General features: G+C 40.9%; 1 protein-coding gene across 1 annotated transcript; it reads left to right on the forward strand.

Annotated features, from left to right (window-relative positions):
* The first annotated feature begins 564 nt into the window (after window positions 1-564).
* Ca2 (carbonic anhydrase 2) lies at window positions 565-15,413 on the forward strand. The gene is made up of 7 exons (XM_075971560.1): window positions 565-1,047; window positions 2,137-2,334; window positions 8,660-8,778; window positions 9,209-9,301; window positions 10,476-10,538; window positions 11,685-11,840; window positions 14,663-15,413. Exons 1-7 carry the CDS (start codon window positions 1,014-1,016, stop codon window positions 14,780-14,782), a joined length of 783 nt encoding a protein of 260 aa, XP_075827675.1. The 5' UTR covers window positions 565-1,013; the 3' UTR covers window positions 14,783-15,413.
* Window positions 15,414-15,960: the final 547 nt, after the last annotated feature.

Here is a 15,960-nt window from a genome sequence, read left to right on the forward strand (position 1 = left end):
CGTGAAATCTAGCACCCTCGCCCCCAATTATATCCAGCTTAATTTTATGGCCTCAGATCCACAATAGATTCAGAAGTCTACGAAAACGTTCTCAAAGTCAGAATGGGAAGAAACCAAAGGGAAGTGTTTAAATATAAAAGCCCAAACGGAACACTGCGAAATGTATCTCTGGAACGCCTTAGGTTCCTGGAAAGCCAGAGAGCTACCTTTTTTTTTTTTAAAGTCATTTTGATCAAATTATTTTGTTGTTTGTTTAGGCATTCCAAAATTCCTTTGCCAGGCAGGAAAAGTTCTCGTCTCTTTGGAAGATTTTTTAAAACCCGATTCCAAAAGAAAAAACGATTTTTGAGAAGTGTTGGGTTATGTTGAATCAACACACGACTGGAAAGCTCAGTGTCCTGTGTTAATTTGCGGGCAAGTGAGAAGCTGGAGGAGGGCGCCCTGGTGGCAAGGCTGGGTCGTCTTGCCGCAGCCGGGCAGCAGGGGGCCCCGGTTCCCCGCTCCCGGCTCGGGTATCCCTGTTCCGGGCTGCTCCAAGACGTTCCCCGCCCAAGGTCAAACTCTGCAGACGCGTGCGGGCCACTGCCAGGTGGTCGGGCGACGCTGGGAAGCGGAGTCGAACTCTGTGGGCGGCTAGCGCGGACTGTGCATACAATGGTGCCGGGGTTGTGGGGCGCTGGCGGCCCGGGAGGTAGCGACGCTCCCGGGAGGGGTGGAGAGCGCGCGGTTGCCGCAGAGTGGCTCGGACGCAGAAGCGGAGAGCAGCCGGAGGGCGCCCCGCCCCGACCAAGCAGCGGGAGCCCCCGGCTACCCAAGCCTCCGCCTGTCACCTACGTCCAGCCAGCTCCACGGTCTCCTCCCCTTGTTCAGGTCCACTCGGTCCCTCCCCTGGGCCGTCCAGAGCGCCAAGTTGGCGGGAGCCTATAAAAGCCGGACCGTGCGACCCGCGACACATACTGCAAGACCGCTAGACAGAGGACAACTGCTGTTCTGCCCCAAGCACAGGCGCGACCATGTCCCACCACTGGGGATACAGCGGGCACAACGGTGAGTGCGAGGCCGCGAGCTCTGGGCCACGCGCTCCAGGTCTCGGTTTAGGCTGCTGCCTAGCACCCAGCTCCCGTAGCGCAGCTGGATGCTTGGGTCCCAGCCGGGCCCCCGCGCTAGGATGTCCCTGGCGCGACTCGGAGAACTGTCGAGGATCTGGTGTCAAGCCAGCCTGGCCGTGCGCAGGGGCCGGGAGGGACAGCGCAACACAAGACCGGAGGACAGTACCTGTAAGGACCACAGCTGGTCACCTTATGCCAACCTAGGCAGAAGCACACGAAGGTTGTTACAAATATTTTAGCTGTAGGTCACAGAAAGATTACGGAGGGGGAGGGGGAGACGGGGAACTCTTGTCCCCTTCGCTTCAGTCTCTGCCGCACCTGTAGCTAAGATTTCCAGCGCAATTTGTTAAGGCATCTTCTGGAGCCCGTTTGAATCTAAATGAGCTGGCTCCAGAGTTCTCCATTCATTTCTCAACTTGCAGTGTCGTTGATAACTAGATGTTTTCCTGGTCACAGACCTATGTGCCAGAGGACAGCTGAGGGGAAAAGAAAATGCACCTGGCTCGCGGCTGAAGTGTGTGGGTCTCTAGTAGAAAGAATTCAAAGGAGGTGTCTGTGCCTGAGCTTTGGTCTATATCCTCTGTACTCTCAGCTAGAGTGACAGCAGCAGGCATCCAGACCTGCTAATGCCATAGGGAGAATATATATCCCAAACCCAATCTCAAGAGGATGTGTAGCCTCAGGTGGACTACAGCCCTATCAGTAGTTCTGCCCAGTCTTAGTTACTGAATTTAGGTAAAAAGACCTTAAAATTGTTAACGTTTGCCTGACATCATCTGTTAAGAAATGGATGTATGTGAATTCTAATTTTCACACAGATCTTTCTTAGGAAGGCTTGAAATATTATTGCTTCATGTCACTAATATGGAGACTGAGGAACATTTTGTTTTTGTAAATGTTACAGTGCTGTAGAGTATCACCTCCAAATTTGGAACTGAGCAGACTATCTCTAGAATTACCCGTGGTTTCTAGTTGCTAGTGTTCCCTTTCCTACACTGATGGCTTCATGGCGCCTTTTCACTTTCAGGACCAGAGCACTGGTATAAAGACTTCCCCATTGCCAATGGGGAGCGGCAGTCCCCGGTTGACATTGACACCAGCACTGCCCAGTACGACTCTGCCCTCCAGCCGCTGAGTGTATGCTATGACCAAGCTACTTCCAAGAAGATTCTCAACAATGGCCACTCCTTCAACGTGGAGTTTGATGACTCCCAGGACTGTTCAGGTCAGTTTCCATTTTAATGGAAGTTGCAGGGACACTGACAGGAGGCCCTTGCCACCATAGTTTGTTTCTAGAAGCTAAGATGTCATGCTGGTTTCTTTATTAGGTTCTAGAAGCAGGCTATGTAAACTATCCTGGGGCTGTTTGCCACTTTGTCAGATTGTGAGATCTGTAGGGTATTGTTCAATGTGCCTTCGAGAAGTCATAAAAAGTCCGTAACCAGGGAATTTTTGAAAATTTTAAACTTTTAAGATTAACTTAACTTTTAAACAACTTTTAAAACATTTATCCTCCCAAGCTGATGATGTCTATCCTCGAAAAGTATGTCTTTGGTGTCTTCAAGTAAGCAGTATGGAAAGTGATGAGTCTGATGACTTAAAATGTTGAAGTTCCTGGTAAGCATCCTGTGTATTGGCCAGTGCCGGCATACTGGGACAAAGGCAGCAGGATCTCATTCAGAAATTTGCTTCACAAGGGAAGAGTTTTCAGAGTGAGTTGGCTATGCTTAAGCAGTTACTGAAAAGCCCAGTTACCATAATTTATTTGTAACTGGGCTGCTGACAGGATGTTGGTGAATGCTTTTTTGCTTTGTTTAGAAAGAGGAGACTGATTGCGTTTAGACTTGGTAGCTGTCTTGATTTAATTGCCAGTGTCCTACTTTCCTGAGTGTTCTCCTTTGAAGGTCACTGAGTGAAATGGACCTGTAATACATTATGCTTGGTGGTAGTTTGGAAAAGGACAAAGATAGAGAAAACAGTTACTATTGCTGTCACAGGTGAAAGTAATGCCTCTGCTAAATACTAGCATGTATATGATGTGCAATTAAAATATTATGTTTCAGTAGCAGCAGAAAAATCTCAAATACATCAGAGAGAAGCAACAGTTGAAAAAGGTGCACTTATTGGGGGGTGAGGTCGCATACATATACAGCAGATGCATGGAGAAAAGACCCTCTACAAGAAGATGGAAAATTCTGAATACCAAAAAGAAAAAAAAAGCCAGTCTCTTCTTGAAGGCAGTTTTTTTTTTTTTTTTGTAAAGCCTCTGAAGTATTTTTCTCTCCTGACTTAAGGTTGGTCATTTTAAAGAAAGCTGGGTGGTTGATTGGCCCACAATTGTCTGTCGGGCCTGTCCTGAGCAGCCCTTGGGACTTTGTTGAGTCAGTCGGTCAACAAGGGCCCTGCTGGTGGGAGACAGAAGTCTTGCAGAGCCTTGTTGTTATGTCAAGTCACACCTAGCTATGGCCTCTTCCCCGTGTCTGCCATACTAGGAGTCTTTCTGTCAACATCACTAACAACATGCCTTGTTAAGATAAGGGACATGAGGGTAGTTGAGGTCTGATTCCTTTCTTGTATCCTCAGAGTCCAGAATGTACTGAAGACGTCTCAAATAGAAGGCTATAAAGAAGGCTATAAAACAATAGGCTTTGACGGTAACCTCAATGCATGCAAAAGTAAACTGTTCAAGGAACTGATATGAGATCCAAGGGTCTTGAAATGGATTGTTTGGTTTAAGAATTCTCTGAGGAGTGTTTAAGACCCTAGCAGAAGCAAACAATGTGTGGGTGGATGGGAGGGGGGTGTTGATTGAAGAGAAGAAGAGGGTTCCGGTGGCACAAGTCCGGTTTCCGAGCTTTTGGAAGATAGAGTAAGGGGGATGGTTTTGTGGTAGTAGCTTGCCCACAGGCCCAAGCACAGGGAAGTGGGTAGGGAACAGGATATGTGGCTACCAATACGTTTTTTGATTTAAATTTGTTCCCCAGGTGGGAAATCCTGACATTTGGAAGACAATGTTCTCAGATGGGTATCTGTCAACATCTGCGAAAAGGGAGGGCTGTCACTTTGGTGCTTGCAAAAATGATGTGAGAAAAATAAGAAGGCTTAGGCGTCCACATGACACCCCAGTAAAGAATTCCCAGAGTAAATTCCTTTCCTTCGGAGGAATAAATGATTGGGTTTTGTTTTAAGAGACTCCAGCAAAGGGAATTAGGAAACTCCAGGGGGTTAAAGAGAGAACAGAATGTGTGTCTTTGTGCCCTAGATAGCAAAAAGGTCTAAGAAAAACAAGGGTCAGTGAAGATTAGAGGGAATTGTTCTCCCTTATCCATGAAAGATTCCTTTGTAATTTTGCCAGCGTCTCCTATCTCTTTCAGTGACATTGGCTAAACAAGAATGTAGAATGTATTAAAATGTTGATATAAAAGGAAAATCAACTTACAGAATAAGTTAAAAAGTTATGCAGCACCTGGAGAAATACTCTTTCGATTTTCTTTTTAACGATTCTTAAATTCTCAAAAGCAGAGGAAATGGTAGTCAGCCCACAATCTGAAGAAAGAGAACCATGTGCTGAGGCTTGTCCTTCCCAGCACCACTCTCCTGTAAACATTCAACTAGTGGCCTTTAATATTTGTGCATATGAATACTCAAATGATAAGCACTGTCAATGTTTAATTCTACATACCATATTTTTAAAAGCTGATATTACACGTAAGTCTCAAATGAATTCATTTTGGTTACTTCATATTTTGAAAGTTAACTTTAATGATTCTTGGTTGAGCTATTTTTAATTTTCTGCATTTAAATGCATCAGTAACTTACCCCAACCCACTCTGTTTGCCCCCTGAGATCGCAGCCTCATAGAATTAAATCTTGAATTCTGGCCTTGAAGTATGTTCTAAATGTTATCTTACACATAGATTTTAGTACCTGCTGTCAAAACTGAACTAGCTGAGTTTGATGTTCTGTCTTTTTACCTGGAGGTATTTCTTTTAACACATGGAATTAATAGGTCTTAACCTGAAACTCATAGTAAAGTTTTCAAAATTACTTTAAAGTCAATAATCTTAAATTAATGGAAATTTGCTAATAATCCCTTTTTAAAGTTCTGCTTGAGATGTTTTCCTGCCAGCTTTTTCTGGTACTAAAGGAGTGGAAGCATTAACCACTGCTAACTTATTAACTCTCGTTAATAAGTTAAAACTCTGCTTTATTGCAAAGCTACAGAAGAATATTGAGTAACGTTGGAATTTTCAGTCAGCTCACACATCATATTCATTCCAGTTAGGGCTTCCTTTTTTAAAAGAGAAACAATGTTTATTTGTTTATGCTAGCTCAAGAAGAAAGAAGGAAGCTGAGTTGTTCCCCAGTGTACCTTTGAAGCTGGCCATTGTCTGGGTAACATAATGGAGCTTTGTACCTGGGTTCTGTTTAACTTTGCAGGGACTTAGTTTTGGAGCTGTAAATTTATCTTCCACAAACAATCATGAGTAACCAAGGAATCTCTAATACTCAGAACACTGATCAATGTTTTCTAAGCGCACTAAGTAGTGGTGACATGCTCTCCTAAAAAGGGTCAGGCATAAGCCTAAGTAATCCTACATAACGTAAGCTAAAACAATTGATTTTTCACTGTGCTACTCTAATGAAGCTGATAGCTCAATGTTTTATTGTTTAGCAGAAATGGAATATGAGCTCCTCTCTCAGATATGCTTGCATGACTATAGATAGTCTTAGGATTATTTGGTACTGCCAATCGAAAAGTATGTATAGTTTAATAAGTAGTTAAAATTGCAAGCATGAATTAAAAAATTTCAGAGTTTTTGCAGAGAAAAGATTTTAAGTATTAACGTTGACATCTTATCTGTGGAAAGTTTTCATTTGTTTGGACAGGAAATCAGTAAATGTTGGTTTATGTAAACAATATTGGGATGTTTACTTATTTGGATTAAAGGAGATTACTTACCCCAGTGGTCTTTAGTTTGTTGTTTAAATACATCCTAATTAGCAATAGTGACTAGGAAGAAAAATAGTGAAAAAATGGTAAATTTTCAGTTATTTTATATGGGTTTCTAATTGGTTTCAGCAGTATAGAATCTCCTATTTTAACAAAAATATGGTTTAATAATTTAGGTATTCAGCATAAGAAGACATTATTATATAGTGTTATAGTATTTATACTGTGTTTAACTGGTAACAGATTATAAAAGTTGAAATTGGGACAAGTTCTGGTTTTAAGAGTTGAAATTTAATTTGCTATTTGAAAGTCTACAGTAAAGCAGAATAGAAAGCACCCTTTATCCTCCCACCTGGTGGAACAAGTTTCTGTGGCATAGCGAAAGCATGAACTCTGTGGAAACCCCTTACCCCCAAATACCTAGATTTTACAGAGGATAATCATACAGCTAGTAATTTCTACCACGGTGAAAATTTTTTGCATGAGAAAAAGCAAGCAAGGCATATTTAAAAATGGGGTATCACAGTCACAATAAATAAATTTATTTAGGAATATAGTGTAAATTATTTTTATCAAAGTGTTATATTTTTTATTTCTTAGACAAAGGGAAACATGTTATATTTATCCAAGATAAAGACATTGTAAGATTCTGACAATGTTTTCCAATTAATCAGCTAAACTTCATGTTAACAATTTCTGAAACCAGAACTGTTGCTGTGTGTAGCAATTTAATTATAAAGATTTAATAATCTTTACTAATGACAATGGACTTCTATTATGCATAACAACAAGTTTTATTTTAATGTGGAGTAAAATATCTGTCTAGTGTTAAAACCACTGGTATATTTAACATTGAATCATTTCTTCTAGTGTCCACAAAGCCTTTAAACATAAAAGTGCATATGCACTCAAAATATATTTGTGTTTAAAATATTCCCTAAAACAAATGGAAGATGATGCAATTTCAAAGTCTGAAAAAGAGGGAATAAGAAATAGTGGGAAAGTATATTCACTTTAAAATATGAGGTGGCGGTATGATTCTCCTCTGGTGGAATGCAGATACACTGAGATTGGTGATGCCTGATGCTTAAGATAGGTTCATTGACTTGGATTAGCCCCTTGAGTGATCTAATGCACATGACATTATGCATGGCTTTTGCTGCATACGAGCTTTGCAGAATTAGGGCAAAAAGCCTTTTTCCCTAGCACTAAAATTGCTTCATCAAAATGATGGCATTGTTAAGTGTGTATTTGTGATGGTGTATGTCTGGTCATATTGTAGTTTGTGATGCTGTATTTGGTTGATATCCCTGGATATCTTGGTGGAGGGGAGGTGGAGGGGAAGTGTTTGGGTGGGAAGTTCATCTGGAGAGGGGAGTTGTGGGGAGAGACTGGTGGAAGGGGAGAACTACAGTCAGGATGTAATATAAGAGAGAAGAATAAAAAGGGGAAAACCGTATTCTTTCATTTCTGAAAAAACATAGCATATGGGCCTGGTCTCAATACTTTCTTCCCACGCTCATCAGATAAATAAACACAGTCGCTTCTGTGCTTCAAGGGACACAATTTCAACATAGTACATTTGAGTTCATGTTTCTTCACATGAGTAATATAACACCATTTATGATTCATTTTTTTTCTGCTTTCATTCTTTATTTTTCTTTGTCCATTGGAAGAGTAAGCAGCCAATGGTTGCATAGTTGCTGTGGAAAGGCCACACTGCATATCTCTGCCATTTTCACCCTTTGAATGGCTGAATAGGCCTTGCTACAGTATTTAAGTGAAATGAAGCAAATGATATTCATTGTACAGACTTTGCCCTTGTGTTTTCAAAGCCCTGTGGATTTAAGTTCATTATTTTACAGAGTTATAGTCCAAGGCCAATAAAATGTACCTAAAGCAGCAGATGCTTTTCATCCTAGAAAGATAGACTCGTAGAACGGAGTCACTTCCGAAAACATCTAACTGTATTGTTTAAAGGGTATAGATACATACAAATAAAGTAAAAGTTTCAGTTTGTTTGCTTCTATTGTAACCCTTGTTCCAAAGACACTTGCCAAGTGTCTCTAAATGACGCAATCCAAGCCTGTGGCCTCTAGGATGATCTGTTGACTAAAATGAAGTTAATTCCAGGATAGATAATCCAAATAGTTTCTATAGTTTAAATTTCAGCTTCTGAAATAAAGCACCTTGCAATACACATAGAGATGATGGATAGGTTATGATTAATGAAATAAACAATTGAACTACACATTTTACAGAATAAGAAGTTTCAGAGGTTGGATACAGATTTTCAGGGACAAAGTTAGTTAGCATAAGCACAGTTAAATTTTATAATATTTTGAATTCTTTCACAAATCTGGTGTTTGGACTGTCAGGATAATCTTTGGGCTACACGGGAAGATGGGCCCCTGGGTTTGCAGATCATTCCACTAGCCCTTTGGCTAACTGTCCATCAAGTCTCCCCTCTTCGGGCCTGAGAGCTTACAGGAGACATACCAATGTTCCTGGCAAGTGTGTGTGTGTGTGTGTGTGTGTGTGTGTGTGTGTGTGTGTGTGTATCTGGAGACATTATATGCATGTATTGTCATTTCAGTGCTGAAAGGAGGACCCCTCAATGGTACCTACAGATTGATCCAGTTTCACTTTCATTGGGGCTCATCTGATGGGCATGGCTCTGAACACACTGTGAACAAAACAAAATACGCTGCAGAGGTAAGATCATTTCTTTGTCACAGAGAAAAGCTTATTTAGCATAAATTTCCAAGACTTAGTTTTATATAAAGTCTAACACATACCAAGTCAACAACCTCTTTGCAAAAGACCTTCATATTGGTTCTTAGGGGCTTTGTTACCATCCAGTTAAGTCTGTCAGAACAGCACGGAGTTTATTTTATTATAAATCCAGAAATAATCTCTGCCTTTTCTTGATATTCTACATTTCCTCATCTTAGAGTAGTTTTTAAAGTGATGTATTAATATAACAAATATAGCCAGAAGTAAATCAAGTTTTTTTTTCTTAAAATTATCCACATTTTCTTTTTAATAAAGCTATAAAGAGAAGAGAGGGAAGAGTAGCCACTAGATGAAATCTTCACTTTTATCATGTGATTCACGTACTGTGGTTCTTCTCTCCTGACTTTAGCTTCACTTGGTTCACTGGAACACCAAATATGGTGATTTTGGGAAAGCTGCACAGCAACCAGATGGACTGGCTGTTTTGGGTATCTTTTTGAAGGTTAGTTAATGGCCCAGTTCTTTGTTTGATTGGCTAGATAGAATATTGATAACAGGAAGAACATACTACTAAAATTCTGAGAAAATGCTTTGGGCACTAAAGTATTTCCAGGCTCAATTCTCTCTCCACCACTTCATTCTATCCTATGGATGTCTGAAAGACACCTCGAGTGTGTCACTTAGAAACCAGTTAGATATTAATGTGATGAAAAGACAGACATAAACTTAGTGTGACCAGTAAGATATTTGCTTTAATCAAACCGTCAGCTAAGGTTCCTACTTGATTAGTTGTAGGACAGACAGTGCTAAAGTGAGATCAAGTTCTGTGGGGTGGTGCTGGGGTTCTGGGTCAGCTTCTCAATGTTGGCAAATTTTAGGAACTGTGGGCTCAGAGTTGAGCTGCCCCTAGCAAATTGGAAAGGGAAGTCTAGAACACTTTGGGATGGACATTCAAGAGTTATGTCCCATGCTAAGGAGGAAGTTGTAGCAGGAGTTCATGAAGCTCATTCAAAGGATGCTCATGCAAAGACAGCAGAAAGAGATGATAAAAATACTCAGGATATAATCCTGAGAAACTGCTAATGCGAGAGGCCTTTAAGCCCTGAGAACATGGTTACTAATGATTGAAAAGAAACATAGGAGTCAAGAGATAGGAAGGTGAGAGAGTGGGGAGAGCAAAAGGAGAATTTGTGTAAGGAGGGGTAGTTCCTTCAAAGGCATTAACTGAGGTCAGCTTTTGAGTTCATTCAGCTTAGCAGTTGGAGGTGATAGGGAACATAGGGCAAGGCAGTTCAGGGGAGCGAGTTACAGAAGCAGAGGTAAGCTAAAGATTCAGTGACAGCTGAAATGCTATGTTGTCAGTGTTTACAAGGCACAAATGACTTGTGGCATGTCTAAGGAATAACTGCTTCTTCTCCTTCTTCTTCTCCCTCTCCTTCTCCTCTTCCTCCTCCTTCTTCTTCTCTCCTCTTCCTCCTCCTTCTCCCCCTTCTCTTCCTTCTCCTTCTTCTCCTCCTCCTCTTCCTCCTCCTTCTTCCCCTCCTCCTCTTCCTCTCCTTCTCTTTCTCCTCTTCTTCCTCCTCCTTCTACAGAAATTTTATGATTGTGTTGCTCAAATCAAAACTGGTGAGTGCCAACTGGCTTATAAGGTCTTGTAACTCTCTGCTTTTCCATAGATTGGACCTGCTACACAAGGCCTTCAGAAAGTTCTTGATGCCCTGAGCGCCATTAAAACAAAGGTAACTCTTTTCAATACTCTAGATTTTAAAATATTCTTTTGATCAGAATGAGTAGTTTTATTGATGATGTGGTGGTTGGATGAAAATTTCAGTGAAGGCAAATAATTCCTTATATTATTTTTCCTTCTGCAAAAATGGATTCTAATTCTGCTGAATAGTTTGTCTTGTATTGACTTTCTATTAGAAGCATACATGTTCAAGACCCAGAGGACATCAAAGGGCCAGAAAGATCATCTGAACAAAGCATTCAGTGATTCATACAGTGTTTTTGGAGGCTTGCTGTGTTATGGTCTCTATGTTAATCTAGGAGATCCAGAAATATTTGGGGTGGACAAGCCTGCTCTATGGAGATTCATATTCCATGATCTGAGTTCATCCATTCTGTGTAAACCCTCTTTGCAGCATTGGTATGTTGAGGCTTTGGGACATCTGCTTATGTGCAACATTCACTTGCCATCATTGGCCATCCCTATGGCAGCCTGGTTGCACAAAGCCCATCTGCAAACAGCACCCAGCTTATAAAATACACAGTGTTTGCATCTATCTTGCACATCCCCTCGAGTCATATGTGATAAGACTGATCTTGTCTTCTTCACGGTTTTATTTTCTTTCTTAATTGCTAATTGTCCTTGGTTCCCTTCATTTCTTTTTTTCCAATATCACTTCATCTCAGCAACAACTTTAAAGGGAAAATAGTAGCGTGAAAGTTTGCAGTGTCGTCCAGTTACTGGTTTAATAGTGCTGCATCAAGATCTGGACATTTTGCTTTATTGTAGCTCTGAAATATAGAAAAACCATTTTTTTATTGCCAGAGATCATTTATTTTTGTTAATATTGCCACCTAAGTATGTTTACCATTTTAGTAGTAACAATATAGTTTTAAAGAAATGCCATAAATGATTAGTTAAGGGCAATGGAAAACTTTAATTGTTTTGATGACAAGATGAAGCACAATTAACTTGTCATGATCTCACTAGGCAATCTATGTTTCTAAGTGAAATGCCTTCTGTTAGTGCTCTTCATTTCGTTTGTCATTAAACCTGGCATTTCTGTACACACGACTTCCCGTGACAACTGATGAGACTGTGGCTGACAGTCTCCAGCTGTGGACTGGTGCTGACTTTCTTCTGTGCTTTGGCTTTCCAGGGGAAGAGCGCTGCCTTCACTAACTTTGATCCTCGCTCCCTTCTTCCTGGAAACTTTGACTACTGGACATACCCTGGCTCTCTGACCACTCCGCCTCTGCTGGAATGTGTAACCTGGATCGTGCTCAAGGAACCCATTACTGTCAGCAGTGAGCAGGTTGGTTTTCTAGAGAGAATTCTCATTTAGCTGAGACAGAAAAGCTGCCCTTCCCAGTTAGACCTGGGATATAAGCCTCCTGTGACTTTTCACCCTGTGGCTAATGTCACAGAAGTCTTTGGCAGCTAGTAAAGATTTGGTGTCATTGCCAGCACCGCAGGCAGTTCTTAAGCAGTTTGTTTAATCTGTGATTGTTGGTTATTGTGAGATTTACATGAGAAAGATGTCTGCTTATTAATGTATTGCTTTTTGACAGCTAGGAGGAAATAGAGGCTTTGAAAAATGAGATTTAATATTGAGGGTTACATAGATATCAGCGATAATTCCTAGGCTGCTGCTCAGTGATGAAAGAGCTTAGTGGAATCCTGTGCACGTGAGATGCCATTCTCAAGCTTGGCTTGGAGAAAAAATATCTCTCAAAACACCCTACCCCAGCTTGCTTCGGAGGCTCACACCAGATATTCATTCTTACATTTCCTGAGCAATTTGGATGTTTGACTGCTCAGTGCAGCCCCGAAGTCACCAGTGAGCCCCCATACAAGCAAACACAAATGGGTGTTTCCTCTGACTTCCTCAGCATATTCTGAGAGTGGAAAACACGCTTTTCTCAGAAATCACAAAAGGTCAGATCCTGGTAATATAAAAGACAACTGCAGTCAGTTTTGAAGTGACAATTATTTGAATAACTGTAATTTAAACTTGAAAAATTTTTGAAGTCATGAGGGTTCAGACTTGCAGTATGCAAGAGAGATCACATTGCCAGACTTTCTTATGTCACCATCTGGAATCTGCTGATTAAAAACTGTAAGCACAGGAAATACAAGTGCATTCCACCCAGTTTTTTGGGCAGCACCAGCTATGACTGGTAACATACTTTCTTTTCAGGCTTATCTTTTAGAATATTAATTTATATTTAAGAATAGTTCACACCCAACCCTTAAGGAAATCAATATACAACTAGAAACTCGCATGGAGTAATTTCAAAATGGGCCACCCAATGGCATGCTTGGCTGGTATACAGCTTGGAAATTAAACTGGGAGTTGAACAGTTGAGCAAGCAACCTGAAGTAGCACGAGGGAAAGGTTAAAATGCCACTTCTGATTGTAGATGTGGTGCTTGAAATACAGTGTAGAAAAACAGTGTTCTTCTTTTTCCTCCACTAAGAACAACTTACGTTAGCTCTGAATCTGGTATCAATAGCTGCTTCAGCAGGTATATTTTATTGTCTGCACACATTTTAGTGCCAAATACCGGTAAGTACAGTCAATGAATTTTCCCTTTGCTGTAGAAAATGGTACGAAACTACAAATATGAATAACATGTTTTGGTGAGATTCCATAGTTAGGGCATATTTACATATCATGGAACACAGGATCTGGAGGTCTTGTCATGATCAGTTCAGAGCACAGCTCTGGTTCTTCCTCCAAGACTTCCTTCTCTTGGCTATGCTTCTTGGCTCTGTACAACCTAGGTGGCTGAAAAACCTCTTGAGCATCACATGCTATGAGGCAGCCCCCACTGTTTCCCTGCCCTGTTCTAAAGATCAAAGATGCCCAGCAAATCGTTCACATCTCTGACTAGCATTGTACTTCTTGTTCATTTCTAAGCTATATTCTAGCACGAGAAAGTGTTCCCATGAGATTTTTTATACGTTGCCTTGCCTTTGATTCTAAAATGATGAGTCAAATTTACCAATATTTGAACACGACATGAGTGATGGAATGGGGCCATAGTGTGCTATCCATCCGACTTGATGCAATCACTTTAGGATTGAGGAGATTGCTTATTCAGGCTCTGAAGTACTTATATCAGGACCTGAATTCAAACTCCAGAGAACACATGAAGAAGCTCAGCATATTGGTGTTAATCTGCAATCCCAATGTTAGGGAAATGAGAACTGATGTATCCTTGGGGCCTGAAGGCTAGCCAGCCTCTACTAGGAGGCAAGCTCTGGACAATGAGAGCCTTTTTCAAAAAGAGAGAGGGGGGGGGAGGGAAGGGAAGGGAAGGGAAGGGAAAAAAGAAAAGAAAAGAAAAGAAAAAAGAAACAAGAAACATTTGAGTCTGCCTGTGGCTGCCTTGAGTCAGGAAACCAAACAAGGTTCAAAGGAGACTAAAACTGAGCCAGTTTCCAGGGTTAGAGCGGCCCGAGTGTCTACATATCAAGCAGGGAGCCAGTCTTTCCGGGGAGATGGTAGCCTCTCCCTTTACACACTTGAGCACCTTCTAAGCTTTGCCTTCTCTGAGCAGAAAACAAAACTTCAATATGGATCTAAAACTGTTATCATTGCTTCACATGTCAGAGGTTTTAATTTACAGACTTTTGATGCTTGTTTTAAAAGGAAAACAAGAAAAGCAAGCTGACAAAAAACTTTTATTGGACAAAGACCCCAGTGGCTTTGTGTAATAAATCGATTTCTCATGAAAGCATACTTCTCTCATTTATCTACATGTAATATAACTTTCAAAATTCATGATAGTGTGAATATTGGAGGCTGTATTTATATTTTCTTTGTGTGTGTGTATGTGTGTGTGTGTGTGTGTGTGTGTGTGTGGAGGGAGAGAGAGAGAGAGAGAGAGAGAGAGAGAGAGAGAGAGAGAGAGAGAGAGAGAAATTCTCTGTATAGTCCCTGGCTGTACTGGAACTCGTTCTGTGGATTTCACTAGCGTGAACTCAGAGAGCTGCTTGCCTCTGTGTGCTGGGATTACGGTGTATGCTACCACTGCCAAGCTTTGGAGGTGTCATTTAAAGATAAGACATGAAACTTAAGTACGTAATATTGTGACACTTCATTTTTTTAATTTCTTTGTGTCTTTTAAGATGTCTCAGTTCCGTAGACTGAATTTCAACACAGAGGGGGAACCTGAGGAATGGATGGTGGACAACTGGCGCCCAGCTCAACCCCTGAAGAACAGAAAGATCAAAGCATCCTTTAAATAAAATGGTCCTGGAGCGGGCGTCCAACAATAGAAGTGTGGCCGCCTCTCTGTAGCTGAGCACAAATCTACCTTGGTGATTTGGATCCCACGTTTGCGTCTCTCACCTGTTGTGCTTATTAATCAAATGTGAAGAAGTCTCAGGAGTCTCTCATGGTGGTAGTGTGGTGGCAGGTTGGTAGCTGACTTATGGCACACTCAGTCACTCATAGCAATCTAATGCAAAAGACAGAAATGGCTTCTTGCCTTTCTCCACAGCCATAGGATAATGACTGCTCAGGCTCGTTTGCTAAAATGCTATTCTTAAAACATAGGAAAGTAGAATGACTGGTTACAAGTCCATATCATGAGACAAACTGAGATAATTGAAGCAAATCAGGTAAAATAGTTACAGTTTTATGATTATAAATTATATAAATGTTCACTATTTCAAGATGTTATATTAAAGAAAAACTTTTAATATGCTTATATATTTGTAGCAATGTTATCTTAAATTTGAATTATGTTGTAACTTAGTGACTTGAATTTTAGAGATGCAAATAGGTGTAAAATTGGTATAGTTGTGATACAGAGTATATCATAACTTAATGGATAATGTATTTTAGATATATTCTCTAATAAAAATCAGAATTATATTCTGGGTTGCCGTGATTGTATGCATTACAGGGACAGAAATGAAAGAACAAATGTCTACTTACAAGGACCATGTCAATTCAGATTTGATAGTCAGCCATCACAGCTAGCTTAAAACTGAAGTAAAGTGCCTGGAGCCATGCACAGTTTGCCAGCTCTGCTTTGGCTGCTTTCCGAGCACTTATGTGATTCTGTGACATTCCTGTGGAATTCATCCTGCAAGAGATGCAGGACTGACTGTGCTAGTTTGGGGGGGGGGGTCCCTCCAGCAGTCTATGGAAGCTTATTGAAAATAAAGCCCATGTGTTTAAAAATTGATACCTGGAATTCAAGCTGAGGCTTAGAACACCAAATTGTATCTACTGCAGACAGGGAGAAGTGAGCCTACCTTGTAACATTCTCTCCCTTTTATCCCTTGTTCTTCATCTAGTCTTCTGCCTTGACCATGAAATGTGTGGCTATGAGTTATTCTGGAAATGCCAAATTTAACCTGCCTTGGACTCTATACTTAATATATAAATACCTCACCATTTTGGACTGAAAACTTTT

The sequence above is a fragment of the Microtus pennsylvanicus genome, chromosome 5, assembly GCF_037038515.1.
Source record: "Microtus pennsylvanicus isolate mMicPen1 chromosome 5, mMicPen1.hap1, whole genome shotgun sequence".
NCBI lineage: Eukaryota > Metazoa > Chordata > Mammalia > Rodentia > Cricetidae > Microtus > Microtus pennsylvanicus.

Excerpts from the sequence above, each read along its gene's own strand:
- Ca2 (XM_075971560.1), top strand. The coding sequence starts at position 1,014 with ATGTCCCACCACTGGGGATACAGCGGGCACAACG. Across the intron at positions 2,335-8,659 it reads TGACTCCCAGGACTGTTCAG|TGCTGAAAGGAGGACCCCTC; the intron begins GTCAGTTTCCAT and ends TTGTCATTTCAG. Across the intron at positions 9,302-10,475 it reads TTTTGGGTATCTTTTTGAAG|ATTGGACCTGCTACACAAGG; the intron begins GTTAGTTAATGG and ends GCTTTTCCATAG.